The sequence below is a fragment of the Watersipora subatra genome, chromosome 11 (genome assembly GCF_963576615.1).
Source record: "Watersipora subatra chromosome 11, tzWatSuba1.1, whole genome shotgun sequence".
Lineage (NCBI taxonomy): Eukaryota > Metazoa > Bryozoa > Gymnolaemata > Cheilostomatida > Watersiporidae > Watersipora > Watersipora subatra.
The window spans coordinates 14,281,611-14,298,946 of NC_088718.1; the positions used below are offsets into that span (position 1 = coordinate 14,281,611).

At 35.8% G+C, this 17,336-nt stretch overlaps 2 protein-coding genes across 2 annotated transcripts; both read left to right on the forward strand.

The window, feature by feature from the left end:
• Positions 1 to 8,183: 8,183 nt before the first annotated feature.
• On the forward strand, positions 8,184 to 15,700 carry LOC137407835 (ribosomal biogenesis protein LAS1L-like). Its single transcript, XM_068094216.1, has 7 exons — positions 8,184 to 8,275; positions 10,753 to 10,845; positions 12,190 to 12,327; positions 13,718 to 13,793; positions 14,251 to 14,361; positions 14,783 to 14,881; positions 15,650 to 15,700. Exons 1-7 carry the CDS (start codon positions 8,184 to 8,186, stop codon positions 15,698 to 15,700), a joined length of 660 nt encoding a protein of 219 aa, XP_067950317.1.
• Positions 15,701 to 16,605: 905 nt separating this feature from the next.
• On the forward strand, positions 16,606 to 17,067 carry LOC137407837 (uncharacterized). The gene has a single exon (XM_068094217.1). The coding sequence runs from the start codon at positions 16,606 to 16,608 to the stop codon at positions 17,065 to 17,067; it is 462 nt and encodes a 153-aa protein (XP_067950318.1).
• Positions 17,068 to 17,336: the final 269 nt, after the last annotated feature.

The following is a 17,336-nucleotide window of genomic DNA, read 5'->3' on the forward strand; positions in this document are numbered from 1 at the left end:
GCCTGTTGATCACCAACAAATGTAATCATATATGTCGTAAATACTACATTTATAAAACTTGAGCATGAGGTGCTTGCCTACTAGCACTGCCGGTGAGTTTATGGCGGTAACATCATAATTCTCTTCAACGATAACTACATTCATATAGTTAGCGTTATATATTCATGTCTCATTTCGCACAAAAAATGTTTCTATGAAAACACTGTTAATAACAATGCAGTTTTTAAATTAAATTCTCTAGGTTCAGGTTGGAAATGGTAATGGTATAAAGTATGACCTGTCTCAAAAAATCAGAACACAGGCTCCTAAATCCTTATAATATTTAACACGGTTTGATATCACAATACTCCTATTTAGACCTACACAAAAGAGGGTCCCGTAGTAATCTTTCACTCTACGGTACATAGTGTTTCTTCAAACAACTGATATAAGGTAATCTAAAGGATGTTTGTGTCACCTATCACTTGAGATTGTACGTAACTTTTTTTTGCACAATAAATAAGAGCTTCTGCAGTATCTTATGCTTAGAAATTTTTTATGGCGCCTTACAGTGCCTCCCGTTCCGTGTTCGCAACTCGAGTTGCACAACTCGAGTTGTGAACACGGAACGCGAGTTTGTAAAAGTAAGGTGCAATGTATTGGTATTACGGTAACATAACCCTAGATCTGGTTATATTAACATCCACATCGATAGGAATCCGTTAGCTAATAGAAATTAAACTATGTATGTACTGTAAAACTAGAGCTAAAGGCGAATTATAGTGTACCGAGTTTTCAACTCGAGTTGTACAGCTCGAGTTATATTTACAAACTCGAGTTTGTAAATATAACTCGAGTTACGCAACTCGAGCTCATCAAAACCCAAGCCGAGTTCTTTCAACAGCAACTCGAGTTCAACAACGCGGCTTGAGAACATGGAATGCGAAGCACTGTAAGGTGCCATACTAAACAACTCATCATTTCATTTTCTCTAGCTATACTTTTTATATGGAATTTTTTTATGCATCATTAAACGCCGTTGACAGAATTTCTATGTTTGTTCATTTTCGGTGTTCATTCAGTTTCTTGTCAGGTTCTAGAAAGTGAACTCTTTTCTTTCATTTGAAAAAGAAGAGGCCTGGCCCCCACGTATATTGTTTTTTAGTTTGCTTTTTACATTCTACAATTGCTTTTGTCTCTTTATATAAATAAATGTGCGCAAATATCACCAATATATATAATTTAAATATGTATATATATATTTAAATTATTATTATTGATTAATTATTAAATTTTATATAATATGCGCAAATGCAGTTCTGTAAACGAGACATCCCAATTATTCACTTTGCTTTTTCACAAACCCGGGTTAGCTTTGCGTAATACAACTCGAGTTCATCAAAAACCCAGGCCGAGTTCTTTGAACAGCAACTCGAGTTGCGAATGCGCAACGCGAGGCACTGTAAAGCGCCATAAATTTCAACCTTTTGTACAAGTTTGATTGTAAATTGAACCAAATTTACCCTTTTTGTACTGACTACAGCCAAACATAAAAAGAAGCTCAATAAATAAACAACCTGTGCTGAATAAAAAAAACAGAATTGTGTTCAGTTTTTGTTTTGCATGTAAAATGGAAACAATTACAATTTGCTGAGCACATTAAAAATGAATTGAATTTCGCAGCTTTTCACTAGATGCGTTCAGTTGCGTTAAGGAAGTATTGTATTGACAAAGCTATTGACAAAACAAATTATATATTTTAGTTTTGTTGTTGCTTTCAGTAAGCCTAGATTATAATGCAAAGCTTATTTCACCACTGCAGCAGCAAAAGTGATAGGTAAGAGACGAATTGCGCAACTGTGTTACATTTAGCTAGTTACTTAGACAAAAAATTTGAAGGTTCTCTTACTTGACAAGTTAAATTCTGAACCACACACATACCATCTGTTTAATACATGTTGTTGCACTTTCCACCTAAAACTAAGAAAACCAAACTACTCCTATTGTACAAGCATCCAAATGCTTTGATTAACTAAAGCTTAGTTTTTTGGGGCTGGAATTGAATAGGATTATGAACAAACTATGTGCTAACAGAGAACACGAAGAAAATGATTTAAAAAGTTACAAAAAAGAGAAGATCATCATCAGCTAGAGGATCACGATCAAAGCTGATCACGATTCACACAAAAATATGAGAAGTGCATGCTGAGCTCGGAAAACGAGAGATTAATTGTTACAGCAAGTTGACGATAGTTTTACTATTTGGTAACATTACGTTAACTGGTTAAAACTAGCCATTTTATTTTTCTAATTTAATAATAAGCGTTAAACATAATTATTGTCGTTGTGGACTTCTTTATTAACGCGTTCAATTTTTAATTGCTCTAAGAGACGCTTTAATTAAGACGTTCTAAGAGCCAAAAGAAGAATGTAGCATTTATAGGTAGGTAGCAAGACAAATAAAGAAGGCACTATAATGGGCACGGCTGTGTAGCCCTACTTCTTTAATTTGCAATGAGTGTCTAAGTATATACAGTATATCGCAATTATCGCCGAGCCAACCACAGGAAAAAAAACTAAAATAGCAAACTACGAAACGCATGCTGAGACCAACTGTAATTGTTCTGAGTAATTGATATTAATCAAGGATAGTATGAAACAGGTGCATTTTCAAAACTTGAGAGATTGTTTCAAAATTTCACCATGGATGTCTGAGTAAGTTTATATAAGCTGTGAGATGGTAAATAAATTTTAAATTCCTTTTGGTATAGGACTTTTTGGAAGTACCAATTACCCCAGGTGTACCACAAGGGGACAAGGGTCTGTTCTCGGACCAATATTGTTTCTAATATACATCAATGACTTTTCAAAGACAATCAGCTGTAGCACCAGTCTGTTTGCTGATGATACACTACTTTACCAACCGGTCAACACTGATCAAGAAAAACAATTGTTTCAAAATAATATAAACTCTTGACAACACTGGGCTCAGACATGGTATATGTCATTTAACATTAATAAGTGTTCTGTGTTAGCTTTTAAACTTTACTCGTTCTTCTCTACAAGTTGATTACCTACTTAATGACACCACTTTTGAAGTAGTTCAAGAGCAAAAATATCTAGGAGTGGTAGTATTACAATCCAATCTGAAATTCAACAACCATATACAGTCCAAGGTCTTGGAAGCTAAGCACCAGTTGGGCATGCTCAAGTTTTATGCTGCTCTTGAAAAAGCGCATCTTCTGGTTATACTAGTCTCTGCAGACTGCATCTAGATTATGCTGTGTAGCAGTTTGGGATACTTCACTTGAATATTTAAAAACATGACATTGAAATGCTGCAGCACAACGCAATAAGATTCATAAGTCAGTTGAAAGGTAGGGGAAGTATCACTGAAGCTTGCAATAAGAGAAGAAAATCATACATCCCTGTTTAATGCATACGATGAGTTGATGAATGTCAAACCGGACAGCATGCCAAACACTAGAGCAGCTACAAGAGGAGATCCACCAACAATGTACGCGAAAAAATCGGTATATCACAACAGCTTCTTAACGAGAGCAGTTCGTGAACTAAAAACCAAGCTAAAAAATCACAGCTAACACATGTACATAACACTGCTAACTTACAATTAACCAACAACAACATAGAACAGTATAATACATTATAAATTATGACATTCTATTGTTTTTTTCTCCTAGTTGCATAATAAGGCAACAATTTTGATATACAAATGCTGGTTATAGACTAATATTTTTTGAGGCGCACCACTTGTTTTTACTCTAGTGCGTACTAATGAAGAGGAGGTAAGAAGAAGAAAAGACTATTCAAAACATTCCTTACAACTCAAAACAATACATACTTTGGAGGCCTCTTTGTCACGGTTGTGAATGTATGGAAAGTTAAGACAGTCTGCATAAGAATCAAAGTGAAATAAAATGTTGAACTACTGATCTATCTGGTGTTCGTTGAAGTGCTCAGGATTTTATACTCATCTTTGCATGTAGAGATCTTTGGTGGATTGGGTTATAGATGAGGCACTTGGATTCTGACTGAATAATCATCTGCATCACTTGTGCTGTCTCTTTAGCTCAAGTAGCTCCTTATTCTATTATGCCACTCCTTTCTATCTTCCTGTGCAAATTGCCTTCCTCGAGATTTCAGATCACTCTTGGTGTTTGCATTTCTCTTTCTCGATTTTATATCTTTCGGTGTATCTAGACGTGTACCTAGGTACTCACACTTGGTCCATTTTTGGTCTCCTCCCTTTCCGATTTTATACTCCTCTGGTTTTGCTTCATTGATGATAAGGTTTTTCTTTAGAAGTGTGGTTGGTATCTATGTTTGGGTCTGTTGGATTCGATGAATGCAATTCATTTTAGGTCAGCAGATATCATCGGCATCTTGTAGTTGTTTGAAGGTATCTGTGGTCTTTTCATTTTGGAATAGCAGTGGTCCTTGAGTTTTGGTGAACTTCTTAGATATTGCTTTTGCTATGTTTCTCTTTTTTGAATTCATCTTTTCTCTTTCTCTCATTCTCGCTAATCCTTTCAATAATTCCTCACCAATCCTCTCATTAATTCATTTCTCCCTAGACCTTCACTCAGATTCCTTGATTTAATTTCCCTGTTCCTTTCCTCTCTACTCTTATTTTTTATAGTCTTGGCTAGGTACAAAGTAAAGATTATTGCTGATAGGCAGCCAGTTGCCTATATCATTAAGTTATAAAGTTTACCGTAGAGACTGGTAGCTGGTTAAACGTGGTGATCTTATTTTTTTCTACATAAATTTTTGTGTAAAATTCGTTATGATTACCAATGGAGCGACCGACATAACATCGCAACCAGCCGCATAGACGGAAGAGAACAACTTCCTATAAGTGCAGCTGATGCATCAGGTGCAGTACGTCTTGTGACAAGCTGTTGTGTTGCTCATCTACTGGACGGGAGGACAACTCCGCAAAAACAACAGTTTGTCAAGACAGGCTAGGTACATGAGGGTACTCGATCACCAATTATCAATCATGAAATCCGCCAGGATTCGCTGACAGGGAGTAAGCACATGGTGGTACATCATGAACAAACTTGGTCGAGATTTTTATAAATGTCTTTAGTTCTTTAAGCTATGATTTTTCCAAATATTTGGATCTTCTTTTTCGGCCTATGCTAAATATTTATTTTGCGTCAATTGATATTAACAAATTGGATACAACCTCGTAAAACGTTTTTGAAACTATCACTGTCAGCTTTTTGGCAATGTTCTACTTAAACCATAACTGCCACGAACAACTTTTATCATATTTACTAGGTAAATCAGACATGCTGATTCCGATTTTGTAATCAAAATAAAGATTAGGCCACTAACTTTCAGAGTAATGAAGAACTTTTTATAGCGTTTTAATATCGGTCTCGAAAACAACACGATCGGCATAACAAGCTCCGCCCATAAATACTTGACGTAACCTAGCTTTTTAGGAACAGAAGTTACGTAGGGATGTTTAGACCGATTTAGAATAATAGAGATGGGTGTTTTAAAATCCATTAATATCTAAATTCAACCTTAAAAATAATATCAGTCTTTTCTGAAAGGTAGATAAGCTATTTAGCATTGCATATTTAAAAAGCGCGATAACAACGCTAGCTCGTGATAAAACCGCGCTTTTTGAGCTCATTTTTCTCGGCGTCCAGCCCATTTAAACGTCATGTAACAAGCTGCGAGCAATTTTAAATAGTTTATATCCGTTTCATAAAAAACTAAAACTATTTTACAGGCTGGATTTAGATAATAATGGGTTTTAAGACACCCATCTCTATTATTCTAAATCGGACTAAACATTCCCAACTTCCGTTTCTGAAAAAGCTAGGTTTCGTCACATATTTATGGGCGGAGCTTGTAATGCCGATTGTGTTGTTTTTGAAACGGATATTGAAACGCTTTAAAAAAGCTTAAATGACTTTGAAGGTTAGTGGACTAATCTTTATTTTGAGTACAAAATCGGAATCAGCGTGTCTGATTTACCTAGAAAATACGATAAAAGTTGTTCGTGACAGTTATGGTTTAATATCCATCTCTCAACAGCGAAGGGTATTTTAAACGCTACATATTGAGCCATTTATTTGATTTTATTGACTTGCTATTTTTGTTTTCTGATTTTTGCGTGGCATAACTTGGAAAACATTTCTGTTTGAAATGAAATTATTGCTAATTAATTAATATACCATTCTGTAAAACCTTTAATTGAATGCCATCGCACTCTATTTTTCAACCCTTCCCTTAGAGATGCGCTTTATTATAGGTGGCATTCAAAACACCTCATCAGAATATTGAGAAAATTAGTTTAACCCTTTCACGGGTGAATCAAGCGTCGCCTATATTTTGCCCTATCCTTTGGTTGAAGCGACTTTAATATATACCCTATGAGTCTCAGTCTCCACTTCCTGATAACCTCAATTGGGGGTCTTTCCTTGGTGAGATTGTCGTCTATAGGTTGGTGTTAATGATTTTTGCTAAATATATTACATTAATCGTTCTTCTCAGTAGTTTCTCCGAGGAAGCTGTTTATCGCTTCTGCAGATAAACAGCTTTCACGGGAGACTACTGAGAATTTGAGTCAAAAAAGCAAATTCCTTGCATTCAAACTTTTTTGAATACAAGAAATTTGCTAACCCAACTCCAATCTGTTGTAGATCTGTAAATAAATATGCATTGGGAAACTGAGAAATATGTCTCCCATTTGATATCTATTGCTTGTAATTAGCCTACGATGGTCTTGTAGCCTGCATTGCAATTTGTTGGAGTTTTCAAGTTTTTTATTTCATTTTAAATTTGATGACATATTTTCATTTTATAACTGTATTTAACATTGTTGAATAAAAGCTCATTGCACTAATTAATATGATTGCTGCAGTTGGCAGCCAAAACTTGCTTTTTATGTATAGTAGAAGAAGAGTTATGAGCACCAATCTATTGTAAGCCAAGTTCAGATTACCGCAATGATGCTATCAAATAATATGTTATAAATCTGCAAATTTATAAGTTATATTATAATATTCCATCAAATGCTACAAATATATATTCAAGAACAAGCGACATAAACAAACCGTATTTATAATACATTTAGCAACAAAAATTGACATTTAAAAAAAAAATATTAACATCATTTGCTCAGCTAGTTGCGTTGTGATTGTTGCTTTTGTTTGGAACCTTGGAAGCTTGGAATATTCTTCTGGCTGTTCAATACCTTCCACAATGTCTTCTGACCTCTACTTCTCTTCTGCACAACTGAGCTAGTCGATATTAGCATCTATACAGTTATTTAGCAGAGTAAAAGAAAGAATTGAAATTAGAAAACCGTAAAGAATTGGAATTGGACCACAGAGTTCGGTACGACAAAAAACCATGAACAACTTATTTGTTATTGATGCAATCGAGTCATTATTAGTAGGGTTTTGTGGAAATTTTTCTTTCTACTGATTACTTGCTATTATGCTTGATCCAAAGATCAAGAATGTCAATTAGTGGTAGTCAAATAGAAGTGGCGTTCAATTAAAGGGTGGCGCTCTATATTTCAATCCTTCTCCCATAGTGGCGCTCAAATCAAGGTGGTGTTTAAATACAGGGGTTATACATTTGCTTTAAAATAAGCGTGTTGAACATATGTGAAAAGTTTTTTTGATTTGTTCATGGGTCATTGGTACAGGAATTATTGCATCAGGAACATGTTGCTGACAGCAACATATAGAGTATAATTCAAAGTTTATCGTTACACATAATATTACACATAGGCTTATCATGTACCCTGTTCCACAATAGATACTTTTTCGGTATGTTGTCAGGTGTACTCTTCTAGGAGATCATATCAACCGTGAACCATCAAAGTCCTAATTGTGGAATTAGAGATCATATAACGACAAAGTAATTGTAGGTGTTATTGTTAATGCGCTAATAAGCCTTACAAGTAGTGGCTAGTTAAATACCAGATAACTACTTGTTTTGATCTTTGTTGTGCTTGCAGGCTTTTGCTGTTTCCTTTTTATCCAATTTTTATGCATAACAACCTTTGCTCCACGCATTCCTCTCTTTCAGAAGTTGCACACAAGTTTGGTTCTATATGCATATTGATTCAAAGGCCAGACCCACCCAGTTTTGTTTCTTAGCAGCTTGGTCAAAAAGTCATATGCAAGACAGATGTCTACATGATGATAATGGAGCCCTGCAATGGTTCAGTAGTTAAGGCGCTGGCCTATGGTCAAATGGTCAGTAGTTTGCGTCACCTAAAGACCATTGATGGTGTTAGGTAGGGCATCTGACCGCAATTGCTCTTGTGTCAAGTTGGGTTGTCGGCGACTGGATCGGCTCCCTCATCTGCGCTCTAGTGGAGATGAGGAGGGTGGCTAATAACTCTGCAGGACTGAAATCAAAACATGACCGAATGCGGAAAAGCTCCTCTGCGAGCTAATGGCCAGCTAACTAGAAATGGTGACTCAATAAAAGCACTCAATAAAAAGCAAAGAAAAACCGCTGTTGAAACCTTCCAATAGCAGTCATGGTTCTAAGATGGAGGGGGGAGGGGAGGAGAACCATGATTGCCTGTGTTCTCACAGGACATGGTACTTGCGAGAGATAAAAGGAGAGAAGGGAGAGGGGAAGAGGGGAAAAGGAGAGGGAGAGAGACCCAGAATTTACTGACTGAGAGTGTGAGAGCCGATAGCTAGATATTATATGTAGCTTATGATAGGTAATATCAGATAGTTGCCAACCTTATTCTTCATCTGATGTAATTTTAGACGCAGCCTGGGAGAGCAGCCGTGGCCTAGAATGCCCAACCTGCAAACAATAGGTTAGGGTTCAATTCTCAAAAAAAACTACGGACGATGACAAGAATAACGTGCAACCTTTAAATGCTCTCTGCAACTGGGCATGTTTCTAGTCCTCAAGGTTCCCTTGCCACTGGACTTAGACATGTCCATCCAAAATCATAGAGTCATTGTTTGTATAATAGTACTATTAAAAACACTCACAGTGTCTACTGGCAGTAAGTGAAACAGACATCATATTTGATCTTCAAGGGATTGCTTACATACAGATAGACAACTCAAAGACAGAAATTATTTTTTCTTTATTGGAATTGGAGGATAGGAGATACCCTCTTTTAGCTTTGCTCTTGTCACTGATAGCTCACTTGACACATTTTGCTCAGGTATCGAGTAAATTTTATAAAGGGCTTAGTGACAATTATAGATAGTCAAATTTTGACATAATAAATTAATTTGGTCAAAATTTACTTCCTACCGTATGTTGAAACCGTCTTAATTATGCTGATCCGAATATTCATATAAAAATAAATCATATTTGATTTTATTTCTTCAGGAGCCCAGAAACAATGATAAATACTGTACACACTTTTAGCATATTTGAACATTATGTTTTTAGTTGTTTCAAAGTTAAATAAACAATATTTACTCACTAGAAATTCCCCTGTCATACAGCCCACGACCAAAGTGATATTGGAAAAAAGAAAGGGTACTGATGGTTGAGAAATGCAATATTAGCAGTCAAATGGCACTGCAGTGCAATAGTATAACTGCAATGGTAGCTGTAATGTACTGGGTGTGGTGTTATTATATACAACAAACAGCAATAATAAAAGGAAAAGATTATATGTTTATATCTCTCCCCCTGCAATAGGAGAAATGCAATATTGGCCAATATTAGAAGTAAAATGCACTGATATTATTAGAATAACCAATATTATTAATATAGTAATACAGTAATAATAGAAAACCAATGCACAATTTCGTTTACGTTTCAAAATGTCATAGCTAACAATATCAAGAAGTTGTGATATTTATATAGATTTTTAGAAAATCTATTTAACAAAACTATTTAGAAAAAATAATAACAGTAACATACTGCCCATCATCGATGTTTTTAGTGTGACTATAAGACTTCAATAGTCATCCAAACTTATAATTAAATATTGTAATAATATCATAAGAATCATTAAAAAAAATATCATCATCATTTCCTTTACTTTCCCTGCTTTGGAAATCAGTTAGAATACCAAAGTACTCAAAAGTTTCCAAAATGTCAGTTACTTTGAAATCGGCAAAAAAGAAACGATTATATTTCGGTACTTCTACGTTAATTACAGAAACCTTCGGCAATTCGACAATGCTATAGAATGGTGAAATGTGCGCGTTATTTTTTTGTGAAATGCGCACGACTTAATGGTTCTATTCTCTGTCGCTCGGCGTTTCGTTTGCCGGTCTTAATTTTAATAAAAACGAGGCTTGGCCAGTTTTAATAAAGATTTTTGGCCGAATTAATCTGTCTAATTATGTATAATCCGATCAGATGGGTAAGTTTTAAGATAATGCCGACGGTTTACAAAGACTTGGTAACATATTTAAATAGGCTTATATGTGTTTTGTATCGTTATTATACTTTAACGACTCTACAAAAAATGGTTAAATTTGTTGATGAGATTTTGATGCAAGAGTTTGCGACGTTGTTGATGAATAATTTTCGTGAGTTGTGTGCACATGCATATATCATAAAAACTCTCAAACTTTGCTCCTGCTCGTTTGGTTGTGGGAAAAAGAATTATTTATAGCATTGGAAATTCTTACGAGATTATTCTTAGGTATAAAGTTTTAGGGACCTGCAACATCTGAAGTACTATAGTGATATTCTGTAATAAGAAAGTTTTATTGTTACTCTACCTTTGCTATTCTTAGTCATACTATTCTTACATCTATGATATTGCTGTAGGAGTGAGTTTGAACGAGTCGCAGATCTAATCATAAGTGATGAAACATCAGATTTGCGCGAGGCCCAGGAGAGGCTTCTCGTCTGGAGAGTTCGGTGAGTAAAGAAAATATTATAGACATTTTCCTAAATACCGAATGATTGTATTACTTATGAGAAATAAGAACGGCTCTACATTTTTTTGATAAAACATCTTTTAGCCTTCAGACAGTTTTTCTGATAACCAGTTGGCGTTGCAAGCAAATCTGCATTACTGACAGTGATTGCGTACACAAATGTATTTGTTATTCCTATTGGCTACTACTACTTTACTAAAAATGAGCAAATTTATATTTACGCTTGAAAAGGGCAATGCGCTTTCTTCATGTGGTGAATAGTACCTCTGTGCTCAATCAGATATGATTGGTTGTCACAACTGAACAGTCATCTGCAAATTGAACAAGTTTCAACCGCAGTTGCTCAGCAGATTTTTAGGCTTTCATAAAGTTTTAGTCTTAATAAAAATGATAAAAAATTTTTTAGAAACTTATCAGCTTTTTTAAAAAAAATTTTTTGATTTTGAGATTTTTAGAGATTTTGAAAAATTTCCCATTTAGTGTCTTATCATATTCACTGCATAAGATTTTGTTGAAACCACACCACCAAATTATGTTGATCACTGGTTCAATTTGTCGTTAAATCTTAATTTTTGCATGTCAACCAATTTATCGAAAATGTATTAAATGTAAGTATTTTTAGTTCAAATCGTCTTTATCTATTTTATGTAGAAAGTAGTTGGGTATCGCTGCAGAGACTGCTCAATAAATGCTGCAAACTGAAGTCATTTTGCCATCAAAAAGTAAATTTATCACTTAAAAATTGCATGGAGTTAATCTGCACTCTTCATAAACAAAATATTTAAAATTGTGTGTTGGCTATTTAAAAAAAATTTATCAGAAAGGTGCACTGTAAATAACATAGATGTCTAATGTAAGTTTATAAGTCAATTATAAAATTAATTGAATAAGGGCTACTTGACTGCTATTTTAATAAAGTCCTCTTAAAGTTATGCAACACAAACACCTTTGTTGAGAGCGCAAGCAGTTAAAAACCCCTTCAGATGTTTACAGACCACACAGTTAATTGTGTTCGGGTGGTAATGCAGCATTCTCAAACTAAACTGAAGAACTTGTTGTAGACTCTAGTATATCTATTTTAGTCATTTTTTCATCCTTGTCTTCAATCAAAAAGTTTGTATGGGGGTACTAAACTATATTTTAAAAAATCGTTAAGTTTTCCGATGCATCTGCAGTTTCTTTATATTGTTAGGTTTTAATTTTTTAAATCTTTATTTTGGTTACTCATATTCTGTAGTTTTTTTGCAAATGTTTTTAGCTCTTATTGAATGTTAATATTACAACATTTATTTCGCTTTCGTTATTTATTGCACATGTTTGGTAGGCAAGGGAGACGATTTCAGGATGTACTTGACATCACCTTGTGTATTCTGACAGACTTATTACAGTTGAGGAATGGAGATGCAGTATCCTCTGTTGATCAGCAAGCGGTGACAAATTCTGCATCACTAACTATAGCTAGGTATAACTCTGCCAAATCATATTCTTTCAACCTGAAGCATGGAAGTGTTTCCGTCATACGGTTAACTCGCAAGTTTGAATCTTCTGCAAAGTTGAAAAAATCCGCAAATCAAAGAGTTTTGTTACTCGCAATTTGTTCCAAATGCTTTATGCTTGCGAACGACGGAGAACAATGGAAACAGGACTTGTGGCTTATGTGGAAAAAATCCTGCGCAAGCGATTCCATTTGAAACATTTTCCACACTTGAATTGTTCATATTTCGATTTGAGCAGTTTCGAATACACCGCTATGACCTCTGCCTAGTAATCCTTATCTATTTTATCAAAGCGCTCGCTGTAATCGCAACATGTGGATGAATGCCTACTGAAACCCTTGTCGCACAGTAACTCAAGGCGCGCACAACTCCAAATTCATGTCATCTGCGTCATAGAAACATAGGGATGAATGCATTGAACTAGCTGATATAGGCCTTGGCATGTTACCACATTACATCTACACGCGCATCCATTACATAATGCACTTACATGAAATGATGAAAGCTTGTACATGAAATGATGATGAGCTCGCTATATTAATTAAGTTTCCATATGTAATAGCGATTGCATAACACAGTGAACCTTTTATGAAATGTCATCATGGAAACAGCCGCGTCGCTCCCATTCTCTTGCTTTTTGGAAGTGAAACACCGGCACGATATGCTAAATGTGTGCCATGGAAATGGCCTTATTGACCAATGGGGTCGCACTTGTGCATGCAGGTCTTGCTTTCCTGTTGCTTTATATGCGTCACACAACCATCACTCATACCCTATCTATGATCATAGAGGCATGATCTGTTTGTCAGCCCAGCGTAGTGCTGTGGCACTGGTACATCTACATGTAGGTGTCGCTACTCTGTCACTTTATGGCCGCTTTCTTATAGAAACAAGCATACGACTTAGGTAGGCGTCTCTCCATGCTTCACTATATATGCAGCTCAATTTTGTCAAAAGCAGGCGGTTCATATCTTCAGCTTGTTCTCTACACACCTTTAAAAAGTGTAGTTCCTTACAGAACTGGAGTACATACACCCATTTTCACTGTTATTTTACATAACAGTTTACACATAGACAAAGACAAACCAAGCCTGACTGAGGTCAGCCATAAAAAGTCTGTTAGTCTGTGTTTATGCTGTTCATTATTCCAAAGTTGAATGACAGACTGCGTGCACGTTATCGGCTTCTGCTGTGTAATGTCGATGGGGTCAAAGGTTAATTGGAAATATCTTATGGTGAACTATTTTTGCAATGCTATTAATCTGAGAGATAATGTAGTATCAAGTAATTTCTATTGACTATAAGCATGCATGTGTACCGTCTACCTTGATAAAAATGAATGAAATAATTTTCAAGGTTTGTGAATTTGATGACTGAAGGCTCTTTGGCAGATAAGCTTGACAAAACCTCAGTGGCGGAGCTTGCAGCCAAGGTAAGACTAGTGGTTCAATAGCAATCTGAATTGATGTCACATTCTATGGTTGAACTCGCATATCAACATTTAGTTGTGCAGGCAAGAATACTGCCTACATCATCAGTACAAAGGTGCATATTTGATAGAAATACCATTTGATAAATACCAAATGCCATGAGAAATAGTATTCGATTAAAATTATATGTTGATGCGTGCCTATATACATATACATATCTACATTCATGCATATGCGTTAGATTGGGATAACTGGATACATGTAGACAGACTTATATGCATGTAAAAGGGAAATACTATGTGAATAGATGTATATTTATGTAGATAGAGACACTATATAGATACATGTACATCTTTAGTTATGGATAATATGTAGATACATGTCTCTAGATAGGGATGATATCTAGAGACATGGATGGCTCTATATTGGGATGATATTTAGATACATGTGTGTCTTTAGATTGGGATACCCGAATGGCTAGTGAGTGTAAGACACGAGATTGTTCACCGCCGCCTTCCTTCTACAGCTTTCGCTACAAGTGCTCTCCTTTTTGCCAGAGGTTATGTACACGTAAGTTATTCTTTGATGAGTCATCCTCTTCACCTTTCAACTCAAAACAGTTTTTATGCTAGGTCGCATCTCATCTCTGGCAGACATAGTGCGTTGTGCGTTTTTGAATAGTTCTATTGTATGTGGAATGGATGAAGTCGAGTTAAATATGTTTTGTGTCTGCCACTGAGAAGATAACTTACAAAATACACAATGAAGCCATTCAATTCTTTTGCGTTTCCTATTGTTGTATTGCTTATTCCAAAATGTTTCGTTCTATATAGCTTTGTAATAGATTGATGAAATTAAACTTTGAGCAATAGCTAACATATAGGAGGCTAACACTGTCGTTGTAGACAGCGGATACATGCACATTTGAGTTTTATTTGCGATAATCTTTGTTGTACCATAGTGAGACTATCAGCTTTTATTCAACTTGTAGGAGAAGTTCTGGTCTTTGTCAACCAACAGGCCCGGTGATACATCAGCCGCAGTTCTTAAAGGAAGGATACGAGATGCACTCAGAGATGCCAGTGTATCTGTGAGTACTGTCTCTTACTGTTGGTACTGTCTCATTTTGTTAGTGCTGTCTCTTATAGTTAATACTGCGTTTTATAGTTAGTACTGTCTCTTATTGTTAGTACTATCTCCTATTGTTAGTACTGTCTCTTATAGTTAGTACTGTCTCTTATAGTTAGTACTGTCTCTTGTTGTTAGTACTGTCTCTTATTGTTAGTACTGTCTCTTATAGTTAGTACTGTCTCTTATTGTTAGTACTGTCTCTTATTGTTAGTACTGTCTCTTGTTGTTAGTACTGTCTCTTATTAAAAACTTATTAAAGTATTAACATGGGTGTGTCAATGCCTTTGCATTTGTGCTAGTAGTCCTAGTTTTAAAATTTGAAGTTCTTTGTTTTCTTTGTCATGCCCTTGTTTATGCAGATTACAGACTTTACTATATATTTAACCCCTTACTGATTTTACTCCTGTGTAGTGGCTTTCACTATTCGTGTTTGATGCATTCTTTCAAAGGAGGCAAAAATGAATAAAATTTGTCATAACAATATTACAAAAAGAAATAAAACCGCGTAGTCTTGTATCCTAACCTCACAGTTTTTATTACATGTATCCCTCATATTTACTAGTTGCCTTTTAGCCTTCAGTCTAATATGTGCTACAACCATGACATACTTTCAATGATCTAGTTGAGATTCTTACAGAACTCGCTCTAGGTGTAATTGCAATTATTTTTTGTCAACGCGAGTTGTACTAACTGTGTGAGGGTAAGACAATAATTGCTTCTGTTGTAGGCTGCTGACAGGAGAGAGATTCTCTTACAATTTCTTTCACAAAAGCGGTAGGGGTTGTGATTGGCTGAGTAGAGTGTTATGAGCATCTTTATTGGCTTAAAGCGTTTAACATGGTCATCTTTTAAACACTAGACTAAACCAAACTTTTAACCTTCTAGACTGAATTGCTTGTTTGACCAGCTTCATTGTGCAGTATAATGCAGATGGCCTATTCTTACTGCAGGGATAGTGTGAAAGTTGTGGATGGTTCTAAAACATTTTGATAAGTAACCCCACCAAAGCCATGATTTATATGCTCGCAGTTTAAATGATGAGTTTTGTAAACTGTTGAGAGATCAGTCTAAGTGCTAGCATGTATAATAGCATTTTACCTATTTAATTATTTTTGGAGTCATCTTGTTCCAAATTATGCAATGATTAGCTGCATCCCCTGATAAGTTACATTAATTGGCCTTTTTAAATCAGTTCAAATTCATTTTAATTAGTTTTTTGTGTTCTTTTCAGCTACCCAAGCACATACACTGTAATAGAGGAGATTGTACACTATCTGTTGGAGCTTGCCCAAACACACTCAATGCCTGGTAAGCCTTTCTATGATTTTTATTTATCATACCAATTTTAGAAGTTGTCTACACTTGAACAACAAGAGTAGATGACTACTAAGAATGTGCAGTCATATCTCCATTTACAATGTAATTCCCTTGACTTACATATGATGTAAATTTTAAGCAAATATTTGTCACTCCATTTGAGGTAATTTTCAAGATATGGCGTCCATAGACTTGAGGCAAAATAGTTTCATAATTGAAAGTGAGATGATTGGTGAAAGTGCACGATAAAATGAAACAAAATAAAACATAGAAGGTTTATAATCAAGTTGGTTATGAACTTTACCTAGTCCAAGTTAAAATAAGTGTTGCTCTATTACCACCTTTTCTTATGAACCATCCTTCTGCATGGCCAGCCCACACTTTAACTCTAAGGTGTCTCCAAGCCCATACGTAAACTCTAAGGTGTCTCCAAGCCCACGCGTTAACTCTAAGGTGTCTCCAAGCCCGGGCGTTAACTCTAAGGTGTCTCCAAGCCCATACAATAACTCTGAGGTGTCTCCAAGCCCATACGTTAACTCTAAGGTGTCTCCAAGCCCACGCGTTAACTCTAAGGTGTCTCCAAGCCCATACGTTAACTTTAAGGTGTCTCCAAGCCCATACGTTAATTCTAAGGTGTCTCCAAGCCCGTACATTAACTCTAAGGTGTCTCCAAGCCCATACGTTAACTCTAAGGTGTCTCCAAGCCCATACATTAACTCTAAGGTGTCTCCAAGCCCATACGTTAACTCTAAGGTGTCTCCAAGCCCATACGTTAATTCTAAGGTGTCTCCAAGCCCATACGTTAACTCTACGGTGTCTCCAAGGTAAAAGCTTTCTAAACTGATTACTTCCATGTCGGAGTCTTTTTGTATATATATATACAGTGAAACATGGATAACTCGCCCTCGGATATATCGAACACATGGTTAACTTGAATGGATTTGCTTGGTCCGTTCCCACTCAATGATAAATGGCTTTATATAACTCGACCTCGGCACCGTTAACTCGAACAGTTTGTTGCCGAATTCACAAACGTGGTTTCCGTTCAATTTATTTCGAAGAAGTTTCCACTAGTCGTGGAGCTGAGACTACTCTGC